Here is a 19773-nt window from a genome sequence, read left to right as displayed (position 1 = left end):
GTTATCCCGATTTCTGAACATGTCCTGTCATAGCAGTGAAATGTAGCCTACTCTGACATTATTAGCTTAACCTTAGATCAATAAATGACATCGGTAAACAAAAAACGACTCATACCATTTTTAGGAGAAGGGGGTTCATTATGAAACAGGCTACGTTTTACTAAAGCAACAATACAATGTTTATGTTTGCTTTTTAAAGTAATGGTGAGTATTTCAGTTCAAAATATATTGGTTATAATTTCTTAAAATATTGAAGACGAACATGATTATTGCTGGCATCGCGGCTGGGCCCCCCACCACGGCTGGGCCCCAGAAAGCTCCCCCCCCCCCTTTCCCCCCTTATGGGCGGCCCTGATTGGAGGGCTTTAAACTGCAGTGTGACATTGCTCTTGGATACCACTGTTCTCCAGACTACGAGTGAAAGTAAAACAAAAATTCCATCCATTATTCCGTTTTCCTGCACTACTACTTGCACTCAGGGGATGAGTGGATTAAAAGCGGGTAAGTATTACCTACGCCGTTTATTTGTAATCCTATTGAGGATTATGTAAACAACCGCAAATTGCCTAAATTAACGACATTGCCAAGCACTCTTAGTTCAAGGCTGAGGTACCAGAGCAGGGTCAGTTCAAATGAAAGATCTATTCAGATACTTTTCAAGTGCTGTCTTGAATCCGCTGGAAGAGCTGTTTAGGCGAGGGTTAAGTTTTGTCGGCAATGAAATGTAAAACGAAGCAACAAAAAGAATGTCGAGGCATTTAGCTTGGACCCCAGTGTGTGTCACTGTTGTTGCGTCACACCTTAATCTGCGACTTAATCTCTCTCTCTCTCAACACCCTCTCTCAAGACAACTCACCCCCCCCCCCCCCTCCACTTACATCTGCCCCTGTGAGGGAAAGCAATCTCTCCTTGTCACTCGTTCAAACAGAATTTACTCACATGGATGCGCCCCTCAACTCTGTTTAACGTGTGTGTGTCTGCGCGCGCGTGCGTGCGCCCCCCCCCCCCCTCTCTCTCTCTCCCATATCTCTCCCCTCCCTCCCCTTCTCAGAAATTGAATCATTTTCACTTTTTCCGTGGGTAATTACAGTATGTTAAACTGTGTGCGGGAGCTGTTTGCCTAACCCCCTCTGTGCAGCCACTGTGAAATTAACTTCATTCCCCTCCAACTCTGCTCCCGTCAATGTCATAATCCCCCCGGCCCCCCCCCCCCCCCCCCCTCACTCCAAACCTACCACTCCTCAGATCCACTGTCGAGATGCTAAGAGATAGCTGTGTAGGATAGGAGGAGAACAGGGCTCTGGGTGGCTGGGTGGGTGTGGGCGAAAAGGAGCCATAGCGTTATCTGTAACCGAGCGAACGCCGTCCGTGACAAGCCCGTCACTCTCCGTTTGGCGTCCTCCGATGCCGACGGGCACTCGCCGCGCATCCGAGCGCTGTCGAGAGAGCGCGCGAGTGGCGACTGCCGAGCGGCGCGTGCGGAGAGGCACCCAAGACACGGAGACCTCGAGGAGGCCTCTGTCTCGCTTCCAGGCCCCCGGGGGGGGCCGTCTGCATCGGCACACGGGCCCAGCTGCTCCGCTCGCTTTCGCTACGCCGCCAGACGCCTGCGGAGTCACCTGAGCGTCAGGCCGAGACGACATGTCGGGCACCTGGAAGCAATAGGTGTAGCGCAGGGGTGTCCAAATCCGGTCCTCGAGGGCCGCTGTCCTGCATGTCTTAGATGTTTCCCTGATCCAGCTCACCTGATTCTAATGAATGGTCGTTAGAACAACCCATTTAATTGAATCAGGTGTGTTGGATCAGGGAAACATCTAAAACATGCAGGACAGCGGCCCTCGAGGACCAGGATTGGGACACCCCTGGTGTATCGGAAACGCCCGGACTCGACCCTGTTCGGCGGGGGGTTGTCCGCGGTCTACGTACTTTTGGCCACCGAATGCAAGTTGCCGTCTCATCCCCTCAGGCGTAGGACTTCAGACAGGCATGGGGGTCTGTTTCCTTGGCTCGTGCAAGACCCTCTCCAGAAATGAGATATGGCCCCGTCTCTCCCTCCGACACCCACACGCACTCAGACTCATCAGCATTAGGGGATAGGCTTTCTTGCATTCGAAGCAGGCCGAGAGAGAGACATCAAATTAGTATCGATCGACCGCGGCACTTCAGGCAAGAGATCTGATTTGCTGCCCCTGCTGTCCGCTGGGTTGTAAAGGGGGAGGGGAAAGGGGGGGGGGGTGTAGACTCTTACAGACACCTCCACTCTTCTTATTTACGGTTTCTGAAAAGTAGCCCACGCAGACTGGCGTCTTTGAAGCCTTCTTGAGGTATTCCAGCGCCTCAGGTGAAAATCGCTAGCCCCCATCCCGTTCCAACCCAAGCGCATTATTTGTCTATGAAATCGTCCTTTTGGCGTGTTGATACTAGATACTCTGTGCCACGGAGCGCCAGTTCGCAAATGGCTTGCGCCAGCGACTGAACCCGTTTCAACAGGAAATATCGGGTTACGAGAGCGGCGCGGTTTGATTTCCGTTTCGGTTTCGACGAAGCCCTTCAGATACGCCTTGTATGGGCCTGCGTGCATGCGCGTCTGAAACAAATATGGCCACATGTTTCCCAACCACAATGCATCGAGTCATCCCCAACCACGAGCGAGGCCTTGTTTCACGATCAGCCACTGGAAAGCCTAACCCAGTAAAGCAGCAGTTCTCCATCCCCGGTCCTCATGCCTCCCTGCCCTGCGTGTTCTAGATGTTTCCCTGCTCCAACACACCCGATTCAAAGGAACGGGTCGCTATCGGGCTTCTGGCGGGCGCCATGGCGACGGGGGCACGCGACGACCGGGGTGGAGAAGCCACTGCGCTGGAGAGAACCCCCGGAGCGTAGGTCCGCCTCCCGCCCCGCCCAGCCCCGCCCTCTTTGTTTGTTTACCGCTCTGGGCTGACTGGCACCTGGCGGCAGACGTGCTGCTACCATGAGGACATGACCAAGATGGCGCGAAACGAACTGCCAAAACGAACGCACCCACTGGTTGATCATTTGGAGGACTGGTGGGGGGGGGGGGCACGTGCGCACACACTTATTCTCTCAAGCGTGCGCCAGAGACGATGTCAATTAACTATGCGAATAACGGTGCTAATCCACTGTGGGTGCCCCTCAACAACACACACTCCAACTTAATCAGACTGGGTAGAATCATACTGCACCTTTAGGAACCTGCGTACCCCACACACAAACACACACACATCAACATATATATATATATATATATATACATATAGATATATATCTATATATATATATATATATATATATATATATATATCTATATATATATATATATATATATATATATATATATATATATATATATATATATATATATATATATATATATATATATATATATATATATATATATATATATATATTCGCACGCACGCACGCACACACAAATCCCTCAACCATGCAGTACCACTTGTTGCCAAAAGGTGACAGTATAACCCCACCACCCAACGCACGCAGTCGGATGAAATGACGGAATTCTCCAGACCCTCTCCCCCCCCCCCTATTCCAAGCACAGCCAGAGGCTTCTCAGTGGGAAGAAGGAGGGTGGGGCAAACGATTTCTTTCAATGTGCATCGTCTGCAGGTCCCGGCGGGGTTAAGCTGGACCTGAACCGGAGGAAATGATTCGGTGGCAATAACCACGGCCGTTAACGAGCCGACCAATGGAAACGTCCGCCTCTGTCCGGACAGCTAGGCGTGGCCAGTCCTCTTTGTATGACATCATCTGAAACCAGGGGAGGAAGCGGTGGAGCTCGCATGACCGTACAAAGCCCTTTGACTACATGATGACAAAGTCGTTTGTTGAATACCTTCTGGTGTCTACACATGCCGTGTGTGTCAGTGTCCACTCTGATGGTGTCCGTGCCATCCGTGACTGATGGAGAAGTGTGTGTGTGTGTGTGATTGTGATCAGTGTGTAGATCAATTATATCCTGAGGTGCGTGTCAGGCGGTGTTGGTCTCAGTGGTTTTGTGCAAACTCCCGTCTTGGGAGATGGAAGTGTAATTGTGCATGTCAAATGGAGGTGAGCCACTGGGGGCCTGGTGAAGTGTGTGTGTGTGTGTGTGTGTGTGTGTGTGTGTGATAACACGGTTCATTTCTCATCCTTTGCATAATTCATTCGAGGAGAACCGTTCAAACAAACAGGAATAGTAGCTGCCTTCTCTCTGCCCCTTCAATGGTGGTTTTGCCATTTTTCTTTCTGTCGTCCTACTGTGTTTTTCCATAGCTAATTGTCCCTCTCTCTGTCTTGTCTCTCCAGGTATGCCATCCCACCGGAGCATGGAAAGAGGCTGGAGAGACTGGCACAAGGTGAGACCCAGACTCTACGCATGCCCACACATAGTAACTATATGTGTGATCAGAATAGATGGCGATCTCTGTGCGAGTGTGTGTGTGTGTATAGATGTATTCAGAGACAGCCTTGGCTCACAGCCTTTACTACCCGCGCACGCGCGCGCACACACACACACTCAAAGGCCGCCTCGTCTCAAGTTCAGCCTAAACAAACTGTCACCCAGACGCCTCTCTCGTGTCTCTGTGAAGAGGGAGAGGCTTCAGACAGTCTGGCCCCGCTTGGTGGCGTCATTCTGCCTCCCTCTCCTCAGCCTCGTCACCTCTCGCGCTCGCTCTCTTTCCATCTCTGTCTCTCTGTCTCTCTGTCTCTCTCTCTCTCTCTGTCTGTCTCTCTCTCTCTCTCTGTCTCTCCTCTCTCTCCTCTCTCTCTCTCTCTCTCTCTCTCTCTCTCTCTCTCTCTCTCTCTCTCTCTGTCTCTCTCTCTCTCTCTCCCCCTCTCCCCCTCTCCCCCCCTTTGTTGGTTTTGATTTTCTGTCCCCGCTTCTCTCCCTGTTGCTTCCCCGATCGATGTGGGCCGTCTGGAAAGCAGCGAGCCGCTCTCAGCCTCAACACAGCCCACCTGCAGGCGTGTTGGTGTCCTGCTGGCGCACGCACGCACCTCAGCTTCTGTTAACTCACCCCGCGTCGAGCTGTTACGCCGTCGACGGCTTATAACGTCAACGCCCGACCTTCCCGTCATGCCCCCCCTCTGTACCTCACCCCCAATGACGCATTGCTCTCATCGGCTGTCCCGATTGGCCGCTAGGAGTCACCTGGTTCGGTTTCAGGCTCGTTGGCGACAGATTCGTATATATTTTTTTTTGTCACAGCTTGCGATTTCTTTCAAAGACAATGGCAAATAAACACAACATGCAACGACTGCTTATCTGGTGTTTGGAACATATACACGTTCAAAGGCGTCAGGCATTCACGCGCACACACGCACTTCGCCGTACGTGGACGACACTCATGGCCGATGACTTTTGATAACAGTCGCTGCCTTATTCCCGTCACGCGTTACAATTTGGCGGGGGAGGAGTGTCGGGAGAGGGGGGGGGGGGGGTGCGGGGCGGAGGAGAACTTCATTTTGGAAACTCAAAAGGACAAAATGAACCTTTAAGTTAATATTACCCCAGGGAGTGTTCAGTGCTGCCTGCTGCATGTTAATGGGGATTAATACCTGGGCTCTGTTGGCCCATTATTCACTTTTATCAGCGACAGCCTCGTCCAGGAGAGAAACGGAGGCTCTTTGTTACGGAGAACAGCTCTGGGAAAGAATAGGGAGAAACCCAACGGATAAAACAGCCCTGGACTTGTACTGTCGCTTGCATTAAAGATTTAACTGGGCTGACGTCTTTTTTTTTTTTCTCGTCCTCTTTGAACGTCTGGGGTTTGTTTTTGTACGTGTGTGCGTTCCATCTTCTTTGAAAGGACTGATAAACCAGACCGGGTGTTCAGGAGCAAGCGTGTCTTTAGTTTGGATGGTTCCCCAGCCTCTGGGCGTTGTTTGTTTCCGAGGAGATAATTGTCATCCAAGAAAGTAAAGAGGGGAACCAGGAAGTGCATGTCCGACTTATCTTATTGATACAGAGCATACCTTCATCTCCATGAAAGCCCTGTCACATCCCTAATGGATATGGAACGGCACATAGCTAGCATGCCGGGCTAGCCCCATGGAGGAATCTGTTTGATGTCCACGGTGTCTCGCCATATCCTAGCCCTATCCTAGCCCTATCCTAGCCCTATCCTAGCCCTATCCTAGCCCTATCCTAGCCCTATCCTAGCCCTATCCTAGCCCTATCCTAGCCCTATCCTAGCCCAAACTACCCATTCTGGCTCCATACTACTACATTCATTTCATTGTAGAACGGAGCCGTCTTCTGCCAGTATTTCATTGAGTAAGATGATGATGCCTATGAAGATAGCTAATTATCATCCATGTTGTATTATCCAATGGTAGTTTAGTTATTTTGGCTAGTTTATATATATATATATATATAATGTATTTATTTTTTTATCATCTTGCTTTTTTTGACCTCTTGCAAGGTATTATTTCTAGCATGTCAGCCCTTTTCCTCGCCATTTAACCTGTTATGTCCACCATTGTGGCTCCTTTCAAAGAGGAAGGAGATCGAAAAGACGTGATTCTCCCACCTGCTTTTCCACAGTCGCCTCAGTCACCCCCTCCCGCGCCATCCAACGTTTCCACCTTCTCCGACACCCCCCCCCCGGCAGGTCAATAGGGGGGCAGGTGTCGCGTCAGGCCCATCAGGTCCGCGGCGCGATTACGATCATTAAAGGCTCTCTGGGCAGGGCTGCCGCCGTGCGAGCGAGCGCCGGTGAACCGCGAGGGTCCTCGCCAAGGGTAGCGCGCTTAACGGATGACCTCCAGCCAAGCAATTATATCTCACATTTGTGACGGGAGAGCTGTGGGTCTTCAGCTCTCTCGCTCCTCTGCTTCCACTTTTCATTTGACCGTTTTAATGTGAAGAAAGCCGGACCGGGGTGAAAATGTTCAACTCTTAAGACCGTATTTCAAGCGGGGCCATGTGAAAGTGTGTATTTTAAGCTTCAGACACGATTGCTGTAGATTTATCCCTCTGACTGGCAGTTATTATATGACAACTTTATAGAACTCTTATCTAACCATACAAAAATGCCATCTTGAGATAATTTTTTTTTTGTTTTGGATCATTTCAGCAGCAAAAACTCCCTCCCGCACTCTGAATTTTTCAAAAGATAACTGACCATTTCAAAGAGTTCAACTGCTTAATTATATGTTACAGAATCTACAAATGCTGTCCTCAGAATTTGCCGTCTAATTGGTCCGGTGAAAAGCCACAGTTTACTAACGTGTGCGTTTGTTGTGGTTGTCTGCTCCTCCCTCCATCCCCTGTGCCCCTTCTCTACCCACAGGGTTCTTCCCAGGCAGCTCGCAAGGATGTGACGCTTTCCTCCGCCACAAGATGACCCTCATCTCTCCCTCCATTCTGAAGAAGTACAGCATTCCCTTCGACAGGGTGGGTACCGGGACAGGACTGTGGTGGTCTGGGGCTGGGGAGCCTGGGAAGGCTGGGGGGCTGAGGGTACAGGAGGCTGAAAGGCTATCGGAGGCTGGGGCTGAGGCTGGGCAGCCTTGCGTCCTGAATGTCACATGACATTGGAGAACCCTAATGACATTTCAACGTTTTGGCCAATTATTCAAAACCTCACCTGCGACATTGTCATTCCACAAAAACAGTGGGCACACACTTGCACACCCACTCGCGCTGTATTGAGAAACACATCTGGGTTGAGGATCTCTGTACATCCTTTTCTTTACGCCAACTTCCGACATCACATGAAATAATGAAAAAGGCTTTAGCCATGACTAAGCCCTGAACATCCGTTCCGTTGAAATTTCAATATAATATATTTTTTTCTCTCTCGTGCATTTCTGGGATTGAACATTTAATCACTGTGCCAATTATTTTCTCATGAATAGTGAAACGTGACGAAAATCCGGCATACCGCCACGCAAAGTGCTCGTTTTACTCCCCTCTCCTTCCCGTTTTGGTCTCTCTGCTTTCTCGTCTCCTGGTAAACGCAGGTATCACAGGGACTGTCACCCGACGCTCCCCCGAGGCGCCGGCCTTGATACGGAGGAGTAAAAATAACCTCTCCCCTGTGCTCGGCTTCCTGCACCAGGGACTTGAACGGCAGAACTACTGGCTTTTAACAAGTTTGTCTGTCTGCCTGTCTGCAAGTAGTCCTGGCTGTCTATATACAGTCAGCTCCAGAATGATTGGGGACCCCTGTTGAAAATGAGTAAAAATGGGTTCTAAAATATTCCCCTTTCGGCACTTTAGATGTTACAGGAGATGACTCGGTGCTGTTGTTGACAAAAAGAGGTTGGACAAAGCATTGATTGCCGGGGTGCCAATAATTGTTTTGTTTAACATTTCATGTTGTTTTTCAAATTGTTTCTCGGAACAAAATTACTCAAAATAAAAATGGGATTGTTCACATATTTATTTATATTTTTTAGTAACCCTTTTTTACTGATCTTTACCAGGGGTGCCAATAATTCCATAGTTTACTTTATTTGTATTTAAGGGAAATATCTTGGCTGCCTCTGATATTTACTTTCTCAGAGTTCATTTCAGGTAGAAAGCTTGAGTGTATGAAGGCAGTGTTCGGATGCAGCACACTCACAGAAGGAGAGGGCGACCAAGAGAGATTAAGGAGGGAGTTTGATCAAATGACCTCAGATTCCATCTGTGAGAACCTTGAGCTTTAGAACCCTGTTCTTGTAAGCCTGAAAGCGAACATCTCTTGACTTGAATGGCGACAAACATTCCGAGGCATGGTTTCAGAAACCATGGAGTGTGCAAGCGATAACCGTCGTTCGGGGACGCAATCATTCGTCCGGCTTAATTTCGGCGTGTCTCCCTGCGCCCATAGCGACACCCCCCCCCCCCCCCCGTACCACTCCAAATGGAACGGAGGGAAAAAGAGAAATCTTAATTTGTGCTTGCCAGCTAACTTGCAGCGCCCTGATCACTGGCTCCAGTCTAATTGCACTCGTTCCTCCTGGAATGACTTTGAAAGAGCCCCCCACCAACAGACCTCTTGGAGGGGGGAGGGGGGAGGGGGGGTGACAAAATGAATGTGTGGAGGCAGGGAGGGGAATATAGAGTGAGTGAGGGGGCGGGGGAGTTGTGTGAAAAGGCTCGTCATAGCCATTCCATCAAGGCTTAATGATTGTGGATATTAAGCTCGGCTCTCGGTGTTTGCTCCCTGTGGTTGGGTTCGCTTTGGCTGCCGGCGCCCCGTTTTGGCCAAGTGCTTCCCTCCACAGTGGCCATCATTTCCCCAGGTTTCACTTACATGAGAATCTTGGCAGTTCTTTTTTTTTTTTTTTTTTTTCATCAAAACTCGCATCGTCAAACTTGAACGCAAACTTACTTTCTCCTCTCTCTCTCTCTCTCTCTTGCTCCCCCTGTCTCTTTCTCTCTCCCCCCTCCCTTTCTCACTTTCCTTCTTCATCTTTCCTTTTCTCTCTCCCCATCTCTCTTGTGTCTTCCCTCTTCCTCCCCTTTCTCTCTTCTTTTCCCTTCTCTCTCTCTCCGTCTCTTCTCTCTCTTTAGATCACTCAGGAAGAAGGGGAGTTCATGATCACCTTCCCCTACGGCTACCACGCGGGCTTCAACCACGGCTTCAACTGTGCAGAGTCCACCAACTTTGCCACGCTGCGCTGGGTGGACTACGGCAAGCTAGCCTCGCAGGTGAGAGACACGCTCGCGCGCACACAGTCGGTATGACTTTCCAGTCGATTTCACCACAGACCCCGAGTGAAGCCTCGGGCGTTCGTCAGTCGCACGACCGCACGCGCATTCCACATCGGATCTTTGCCCTCCCACGGCCCGGTTCACTCGACGGGGGGGGGGGGGGGATGCCACACGGGGCGTTTGACAGTAGCATCACGCTAACTTTGCAGGCCATAGGCCCCGTTAAACGGTCGGGACGGTTTCGTGTCGCGGGGCAACACGGCCTCCCATCTCCCGGCCGCGCCGTTGCGCCCTCGCAGGGACGCTTGTTTCGCGCGTCGCCCCCCCGCCGATTCCACAAAGTGTTTTTCTCCTGACAAGTTCCCGACCACAAAGTCGTGTGCGTTAGGGCGGCGGCTGGTCTCCCCTCCACACCAGTCATCTGTAAGTCCCTGTGCTTGTGCTTTCCGTGTTCAACGTTGTTTTCCTGTTGGAGTTCTCCAATCCTCTCCCAGAGGGGGAGCTATCTCAAACACAAACACAGATATGCTCACTTTCTGCCTCTCTGGTTGGCTGCCTGTCAGATTTACGAGGTGCCAACGTGCCGCAATAGTGCTCCTTTGCTCTCTCTGTTCTTGCTCTCTCCGTTTTGCTCTCCGTCTCTCTTTCTTTTCCGTGTTTGCACCTCGACGCTAACCTCGCCCGCCCCCCCCCCCCCCCGGTCACAGTCCAGTGGTGGGGGACTTCTGTCCCTCTGTTCTCTGTCTCAGCCTGATGGAGATAAATCGCCTGCTCGCTGCCCTCCCCTTTCGGTCCGAGAAAGTGAGAGGTGCCCCCTGCCCCCCCCCCCCCCCCCTCCCCCGCTTACACACACACGCACACATACCCACACACAAAGTGCCAGATAATAGACTGATAAAGACGCAAATAACTGCTTAGCCACTGAGAGAAGCCACATCCTCGCTCGCTCGCTCTCTCTCTCTCTCTCTCTCTGACGCACTCTCGATTTCTCTTTCCCCTTTCCCTCTCATGCGCCAGCTTTCAAGCCGTGTTCGTCCAGACCGTCTGTACTCACCGCCCCCCCCCGACTGTGTGTCAGACCTGACACAATCCCCAACCCCACCACACACACACACACACACACACACACACACACACCCCCAGTCTAGCGTGTTGTTATCGGTGCGTGCGGCGACGGCCTCAGGGTCAGACTGAGGTAGACTCGCTGTGGTTTGATACAGATGATGTCTTCCTCCTGTTCTGTGCGCTCTTCACAGTGGGCACAGTCCGTACTTCTCCATCTCCTCCCTGCTGTCGTGTGTGTGTGTGTGTGTGTGTGTGTGTGTGTGTGTGTGTGCGCTCTCTCCACCCAGACATACTCTATCCTGAAAGTAAATGAAAGATGACTCACTTTTCAGAGCTGCCAGTTTTCTCGAGGGTTTGCTTAAAAACGCAGGGGTTTTTTTTTGTTTGTTTTTTACAGTGTTCCTGTGAAACTGTACAGTGTAAACTGTTAGCCTTTTCATATCAGAGCAACCATCTGGCCAGCACTGGTGCAAGCCCAACATATGACGCAAAGTCTCAAGTTGAGGAGATGGTCACCTCAACCATGTCAATGGAGGTGAAACGAGTCCCTCCCAGTCCAGTCACGAATAACAGCACATTTCGGGCCCAGTGCACATCTACAGTGAGAAACAACCACGGTGACTGACCATGGTGTTAAGGAGTCTTCTCATAAACAACCCAAACGGGCCTCCGTCTATGTTTGACCCGTGTGTGTGTGTGTGTGTGTGTGTTAGGTTAAGTGTTGCGGGGCGGTCCATTGTCTCTGGTTCTGGCTCCATTGCCGCTCCCACTGAGCCTGGTTTCTGTCCGCCGGCCGGTGTTGACAGGCCGAACTGACGCCCCTATCCCGGTCTGGCGGCGAGGACTCATTAGTGTCTGCGTTTCTCTCCCTTTTCGCGGCTTTTTTTTTTCTCTTCCTCTTCCTTTGAGCTCTCTTTGTCATTCCTCCTTTGTCTTTTTCTTCTTCTTCTTCTTCTTCTTTTTCTCATCTCTCTATCTCTCTGTCTTCCTGAGCTCTTGCCCTCTCGCCACACTCTTTCCCTCTCCGCTCTTTCCCTTGCGTTTACTCGTTCCCGAGCTCTCTCTATCTCTCTTAATTCCTCCCCCCTTCTGTGCAGCTGTTGTCATTAAAGGAGGCTCGAGCAGGAAACAAAGTCATTATTTGAGTTTGCAGGCGTCCGTGTGCGTTTTAATGGACGAGCTCATTAGCGCGGGTCTCTAGAACCCTGTGCTGGAGGGGGAACACGCTCCGCAACTAGACATGCGTGCGATCTCACACACGACGTAAGGCGGCTACACACACACAGTCACACACACACCGGGGACACGTACACACGCGTACAAGAATCGGCGTTCTCCCACGCAGGTGCCCTCGCACACCTAACGAGAGTTCACACATCAGCGAGACGGTAGCCTGCCAACGCGTTGCGCTGCGACGCTCGCCGTTCCAGTTCTCTCCTTCATCCAGCAATTATATCTCCTCAGAAAAGTGGGAAACGCCGTCGAACGTGCCTCGGGTCAAAGTTCTCTGGAAATTAGTTGTTCTCAGGTGTGACAGGCCAATGGGACGTGGCGGTTTCATCCGCTTTGTCACCGGGGTACTGAACGCTGTTGTGACATCCAAACCATAGAACATAAGTTTAAACATGAAGGACTCATCCGCTGTAGGGACATTTAGGCATTGGTGAAACGTCTGAATATAGTAAGGATGTGTCAGCCATGCAGAGGTTTAGGCAGACAAGACGTGACTGCATTCTCGTTGGGTTGCGGCTGAGCTTAGCGGCGGGAATGGTATGGAAATGTGTGGGGGGTTTTTTCCCGCCCTTTTGTTCAATGAATCTGTCCACCTTTGAGGCGACATCACTAAGAACCAGGTAAAAATTGTTTTCTTAAGGGGACAGTTCAAGCCTGTATTACACATTTGTCCTTACTTTTAACTTGTAACGCTGTTTATCCATCTACATTGTTTTGCCGTGAGGGGGCGAGCTTTGGAGATATCAGCCTTAGAGAGATCTGTTTTCTCTCTAATATACTGGAGCTTGATGGCACAGGGCTTATGGTGCTCAAAACTTCCCTGAAAATACATTTGGGAAAACTCAACACCAATGTCTCCAACCAGAAATCAGGACCGAGTTTACTCCAGACAATCCACAGACCTTGTCGTGAGCAGTTTTATGGAGGAACTATTTCCTCTTTTGACCCAACTTCCCCACACAAAGCGGCCCTCACCAAGGTTCTCGCGTCTTTGTGCGATGCAATTCCACAGGAGATTATCTTATCAAAGTTGCAGCACTAAAAGACACTGAGAGGGTATTATTTATCAGAGTTAAAAGGGGCGAGTCTCCCCCCCCCCCCTCCCCCAAGCCTGTTATCTGGATCTGTTTAGACAGCGACATCCCCGTGATCTTCATTAGGACATGAAGCTGGCTGCTAGCATCGTACAGAGTTATTTCAGGAGAGGTTTGGTGTGCGACTCCCCAACGCATCCTCATCTGAATATAGTCGTCGCCCCCCCTGTATATTTATGAATAGATCTGCCCTGTGCCCCCCCGCCCCACCCCACCCCAACAGTACAACAGGGTTGATTTCAAAGAGCCTCGTTCATCTGGGATTCATTAGTGTCTGTGGCGTTTGCACACCCACAGTATACATCATATATCTCCTGTACCGGCTGACGTTTTTATGAAAGCTCCAATCAGCCTGGCAGCCGTGAGCCACCGTGCCATCTTTCCCCCCCCCACCCACACACACACACACACACACACACACCCTGGGTTCTTGTTTTCGTCCCTCAAGTGCACCACGGATGAGATGTAGTGTGGATATTGTTTTTGCGGGGGCTGCAGCCTTGTTGTCTTGGTTATTATTCCCATACCCACTCCTATCCACCTCCCTTTCTCTCTCTCTCTCTCTCTCTCTCTCTCTCTCTCTCTCTCTCTCTCTCTCTCTCTCTCTCTCTCTCTCTCTCTCTCTCTCTCTCTCCCTCTCTCTCTCTCTCTCTCTCCCTCCCTCTCTCTCTCTCTCTCTCTCTCTCTCTCTCTCTCTCTCTCTCTCTCTGTCTCCTCACCCTCCTCCTCCTCTCTGTCTCAGCCAGTATGTTGAAGAATGTTCCCGGTAATTGAACATAAGGCTCTCAGCGCAAGTCAGGAAATAAAGCTAAAATGTAATACACCAGCCGGGGCACAGAAGAAAATTAGTTTTTATTTTCATCTCTCACCCCTCGCCCCCTCTCCCTCTCTCTCTCCACCCTCTCTCTCTCTCTCTCTCCACCCTCTCTCCTCCCTCCCTCAGTTCTCTCTCTTTCTCACACGCACCTATCTGTGCTGTCTTCATGTCATCGCTACGTTTTCCTCTCCCTCCCTTGTCTCCCAGCTTCTCTTTTTTTGATTTTAACGCCTCTCTCTCTCTTTCTGTCTCTCTCTCTCTCATGCATGCTGGGTGGATTTTAGGCAGGATTGTCAGACCCCCCCCCGTCCTAGCCCTGCACTCTTTTACTTTTCCACAATCATCATCATCATCATCATCACTTATATGTATAGCCTTTTTTACGAGCGATCATCACATATCTGTCCTGTTCTCAAACAAGGAGCGATTTTGATTGGGCAAGAGCCCTCCTGCTGAACCACCTATTGTACTTCTTATCATGAACAGAGAAGAGAGTGGACGTGGACGGATGTTTCCAGCGTTCTGTGTCTGGCGGTCAGGAGGCCTACGTGGTCTTGGACTGCCAGAATAGCGTGGCACCCCCACCGAACCAAGTGTACAAAATGGGTCTCGCTCTCTCCTTCAACCCCTCTCTCTCTCTCTCTCTCCCCCCCCCCCCCATGTACGTGTACAAAATGAGTCTCGCTCTCTCCTTCACCCCCTCTCTCTCTTCCTCCCCCCCCCCCCCCAGTGTACGTGTCGTAAGGACATGGTGAAGATCTCCATGGACGTGTTTGTGCGGAGCCTGCAGCCGGAGCGCTACGAGCTGTGGAAGAGCGGCAAGGACGGCACCCAGCTGGACCACCAGAGGCCCACCACCCTGGACAGCCCCCAGCTGCAGCTGTGGAGGGAGAACCGGGTCACCCGCAAGGAGATGCTTCTGCGCAGGTCTGTGTGTCTGTGTTTGTCTGTGTGTGCGTGGGGTGTTTCGTGTTTTGATCTGTGTGTTTTGGGAATTGAACGTACGTACGTGTGTGTGTGTGTACGTGTGTATTGCTGTTGTTTGCCTGGGGTGTGTGTGAGTTTTATTTGTCTGGAGTGCGAGGCTGAAACGATTAGTTGACATTTTCGACGACGTCAACACTTTTTTTTTTATTGTCGACACATTTTGTTGTTGTCGACAAGTCGTTTGATCTCATAGGACCAGTGGCAAATCTAAGGGGTGGCAAGCTGCCACCCCAATAAAAAATACTGGCACCCCAATCTTTTTTTTAATCATTTTTTTTAAAATCCAAAGCGACTTCTAAGATAGAGCTTTAAAAAAGTGCATAGGTCACTGATCATAACAATAAGATAGCCCCAAACATTGCGGGTAGCAAAAACATGAAGCATGCATTGTGAAAAAACAAATAAGTCCCAAAGGGAAGAACCATAAGAGCATGTAGTTAAACACGTTACAATTAAACATGAACCTCAATCTTTCCATGGAAAAATATTATTTGTACATTACAGAACATTTCAATAAATAACATTAATGTTACTTTTTAATTTAAACTACAATGTTCTAGCCTAATCATTTACCATAGGGGGTTTGATTCGCCTCCAGGAGGCCACCCAACAACTTCCTTCTGCCACCCCATTGCCACCCCGAACGGAAAATGTCTAGATCCGCCCCTGCATAGGACCTATTTTATGTCCCTGCAATAACGTGATTAGACCAGTGCGGAGGTCTTCAACCCTGGTCCTCAGGGGCCCCTGTCCTGCATGTTTTAGATGTTTCCCTGCTCCAACACACCTGATTCAAATCAGGGAAACATCTAAAACATGCAGGACAGGGGGTCCCTGAGGACCAGGGTAGAAAACCTCTGCAATAGAAGAAAGCGGCGCTAAAATATCAGCGTGCAAATGGAGCAAAACAAGTCGCGTGTGGGAAAGTTTCACTCGAGTTTAAACCCAAAATATTGTCATCTGTAATCCGTGCAAGGGGGAACTTGCTTTCCATGGGAGCACAACGTGCATGCTGGAACATTTACAAAGGAAAGATACCGGCGCGAGAGGAGATGGAATCGGTAAGAGGTGTGTGTTCCAGCTGGAACGAAGCACGATGGCCAGGTAGCGATTGGCGACCCCAGTTCATGAACACACCACCCAGTATTTCACACATACTAAACACCGTAGAACCCTGTTGTCTTACAAATGCTCTTAATGCTGCTGCCTAATTTAAGAGATTTGTTTCCGTCTCCTCCTTTTTTCGTCTAATGCAACTGACAATAAAAAAAAAAAATGTTATTTGGATTTAAAGCCATAAAATGATTGAAACAATGCTTTAAGGTCACATGACATGAACATTTCACTTGAGGTTATTTAACATTAATGTGAGTTCCCCTCGCCTGTATTCTTCTCCGCCTTTCAGAAAATGAAAGCTCAAACGCTCCTATTTGAAAATGTTCCTCATATGTCATCATAAGAGGAAAGGTTACCTCCCCTTTCTCTGCTTTGCCCGCTCAGAGAATTTGCCCCACCAATGAGAAAATGAGCTACGACCGAGCTAGCGTGATATTGTTTTTTCCTCAAGAGACATCATGGCTTGCAAACGACCGAAGCATGGCAGTTAGCCCCGCCTCTCTCCTTCTCATAGCATTTAAAGATACAGACCCAGAAATGGCACGTCCTAATGAAAGCTCTTTCTGGGACTGCTCATAGTGGCTGTGATTCTGCACCAAGGCTGAATTTCGGGAAAGACACTTCAGATACAGTATTAAGGGACCTGTAAGGATATAAAAGCATCCAAAAACAGCATGTCATGGGACCTTTTAAAGAGAGACCTTTTTCAAACGCTGAAGTGATTTCCTGGTTTTATGTATTAGTTAGAATAAGTATAAGTCAATGTTTTAACAAATTGCAAAAGCTGCATAATCGTCCAAAGCCTACTGATTAATCAGTGAAAAAATATATGATTAGTCGAGTAATCGTTCTACTAATCGTTAGATTAGTTGAATGCCAAAGTAATAGTTTGTTGCAGCCCTACTGCAGTGTGTGTGTGTGTGTGTGTGTGTGACTGCTCGCGTTTTGCTGGGCGCTTCCAAAATCGAGGCCTCCTCATCCGGAACCTCGGGTTACATCCATGCCAATAATCTGCCTGGCTCCACTTCGCCTAGGCGACAAGGCGTTTGCTGTTCTAACAACGTACACTTTGAGGTCATGCACCTGTCTGCCTAAACCCTGAACAGTTACCCGGAGAGTTCCGGCTCTCCTAGACACGTCATGCACCGCGGTTGACGTTGCCTGGATGATATATCAGATTTCATTTTCTACAATTACGAGCTCACTTTTGACTATTTACATTTAGTCATTTAGCAGACGCTCTTATCCAGAGCGACTTTCAATACAGGGACATTCCCCCCGCTCAGCCATCTGACTCCCAATTTTTGCCTATTGCCAATCTGTTTCTGTCTCCCTTTGGGGTTTTGGGATGATTTTGACGCGTGCGCATCCCTCCCCCAGGGCCCAGCAGAGGAGGAAGCAGCTGCGGCGGCTGCGTCCGGAGGAGGTGAAGGCCCTGGCGGAGGCGGGCGTGGAGCTGGACCTGGCCGACTACCAGCGGCAGGTGGAGGAGCGGGAGGAGCAGCGGCGGCAGCAGCGGCAGGAGCGGCTGGACCGCGAGGCCCTGCTCACCCTGGAGGCCATGGAGAGGGAGGAGCAGGAGGCCGCCGCCGCCGCCGCACTGGCCCAGCAGGGTGAGGAGTCGCGGGGGGGGGAGGGGGAGTAAAGTTCCCTGGAGAGGAGGAGAATAGTTCCCTTCCCTGGAGAGGAGGGGTTGAGCAGTGCAGGGAGCATTACGGAGGTGGAGGAAGACGAGGACGAGGAGGAGGAGAAGAGGAGGAGTGTTGGGCATAGTAAAGGTGGAGGGCAGGTGATGAAGGGGTGCTAGCACAGTGTGTAGCCGAAGGGTTGAACCAAGTTAGTTGTGGGAAAAGAACAGCCCGGTAATCAGAGGGTGAAATCTTGAGCGAGGTTATCCCGGGACGTAACGTTACCCCCCAGGTATCAATCTTTCCCTATCAAACGATCACTTCTGGAACATTCTTCCTCTTGTCCTTTTGTTAGTGAAGTGGCCTGCTTTCCCCTCGCCTGGAGGGGGCCCACTCACCTGTCATCCCTGGTGAGAACCAGACTCGAATGAAAAAGTACAGGATATGTTTGACACCTCCAACCCATGGGCCTCCCACGCGCTATCCCTAGCGAGGAAATATTCTGTCACATCAAAATCCTGCATCCAATGGAAAGGAAATAAATCATAGTTTGAGCATGTCCCTGACAAACTTGTACGTTGACATCGAGTTCACGGGAGCTCGGACGTCAGGAGTAGCAATAATATAATAATGAATAACATGTACACGGCTTTTTGGGGTTTCTCATCCTCAACTAAAAGAGAGATAATGGTAAATCTTCCGTTTCCCCCTCCCCGCCAACCGTAGAGCGCACGCTGTCGACTGACCCCGAGAGCTGGACGGAGAACGGCAAGAAGAAGAAGAAGAAGAAGAAGGCACCTCTGAACAACCCCATGGTGGACTTCCAGTCCGCCTTTGAGCAGTTTGCCGCCAGCTCGGGTCCGGCCGTCCACGGCGGCAGCACACCAGAGAACAAGCCGGAAGCAAAGGGGAGTCAGGTAGGCTGGGGTGGATGTTGGACTCACCCATGGTGCTCCGTCAGTATGTTGGATATGTCGCCCCCATATGTCCGATGTGAAGTTTGGAGATGTCTTTGACCATTTTTCTTCTTACTAGCGTCAACCAGTTTGACTGAACAGGAAAACTGTTGAGAGCTTTGACGACTCGCTAACAGATTCCAAATTATTGCCTCATTAGCCGGAACACTGACTGTGTGTTTCAAAGAATTATTACAGTATCAATTTCCTTGTGGATTTCTAAGTAGTCTTATCGACTTAAATACATTTGCGTTACTTTGGTCAGGACGAGATTTTAAACGAGATAAGAAAAAGAGATTTAGAGACATGTTAAACGAGCCTAGCATTGCATTGATAAAAGCACAAGAACAGTCGATTACCCCTATCAGACTGTGCAGTTCTAGACCCAGTAGAAGGCGCACAGTATCTCGAATCCCCCGGTGCTTCTCTCCCGAGTGTCTGGCCGCGCTCACCCGAGGTCCCCTCGCTGTCCTCCTCAGTTGTACTCCAAGATCAAGACCACGGTGGAGGTGAAGAAGAGCAGGAGGCACCCCCTGATGAAGCCGCCCCTGCGCTCGCCGCCCTCCATCGTCAAGCAGGACCCGTCCAGCAGCGAAGGTAGGCGGGGGGCGGGGGAGGAGGGTCAGTCATCTCTGTCGCTGCCCTATGTCCCAAGTCCAACTTAAGATTCCTCCCCCTGGTATCTTTAGTCCAGAGACGATGAACGGACGGCGTTAGCGAGCGCTAACGGATTAGCTTTGCTTTTATCGCGTGCGGTACTGTAGAAATTGGGCCGAGCGCCGTTAAAGAAGGGTGCAAAAAGCTGTTTTCCTGTTTCCCCTTCCTTTTTTTGTCTGTGCGTGTGCGTGTGTATATAGAGACGTTCACCTTCGGTTCGAACTGTGGTCTTCGCAGCGGACAGAGCGACGCGTAGCCTTGACAGAAAGCAGACCCCCCCCAGGGGGAATGATGTATTCTTGACTTTAAGACCCCCCCCCGCTCCCCCCCGCTCCCCCCCTCTCCCTCCTCCCCCACCCAGCCGCGTTCCCTCTCTCCTTTATTTCCTGACTGACACGTATCGATCCAGGGATCACGACTCCCAATTACCTGTTCGCAAAGTCACTTTGAGACGGCGCCCTGGGAACACAGCCAGTGTCTGTCCTTCAGGTTGAGGGGGGGGGGAGGGAGTAGCAGGGGGGGTGTCGACGCTTGCCGTGAGATAGAAGCT

The 19773-nt window shown here is 50.4% G+C and overlaps 1 protein-coding gene across 1 annotated transcript in view; it reads left to right on the top strand.

The window, feature by feature from the left end:
* The window catches only part of kdm4b (lysine (K)-specific demethylase 4B), a 37981-nt gene that overhangs the window by 7873 nt on the left and 10335 nt on the right, over positions 1–19773 (top strand). The window contains exons 6-12 of the mRNA XM_084676052.1: positions 4327–4376; positions 7317–7420; positions 9530–9667; positions 14610–14806; positions 17363–17595; positions 18337–18527; positions 19046–19163. Coding sequence (XP_084532178.1) covers positions 4327–4376; positions 7317–7420; positions 9530–9667; positions 14610–14806; positions 17363–17595; positions 18337–18527; positions 19046–19163 — 1031 coding nt within the window. The remainder of the gene's footprint in view (positions 1–4326; positions 4377–7316; positions 7421–9529; positions 9668–14609; positions 14807–17362; positions 17596–18336; positions 18528–19045; positions 19164–19773) is intronic.

The sequence above is a fragment of the Hypomesus nipponensis genome, chromosome 16 (assembly GCF_054491055.1).
Source record: "Hypomesus nipponensis isolate SF chromosome 16, ASM5449105v1, whole genome shotgun sequence".
Classification (NCBI taxonomy): Eukaryota; Metazoa; Chordata; class Actinopteri; order Osmeriformes; family Osmeridae; genus Hypomesus; species Hypomesus nipponensis.
This window is presented reverse-complemented; position numbering and strand designations above follow the sequence as displayed.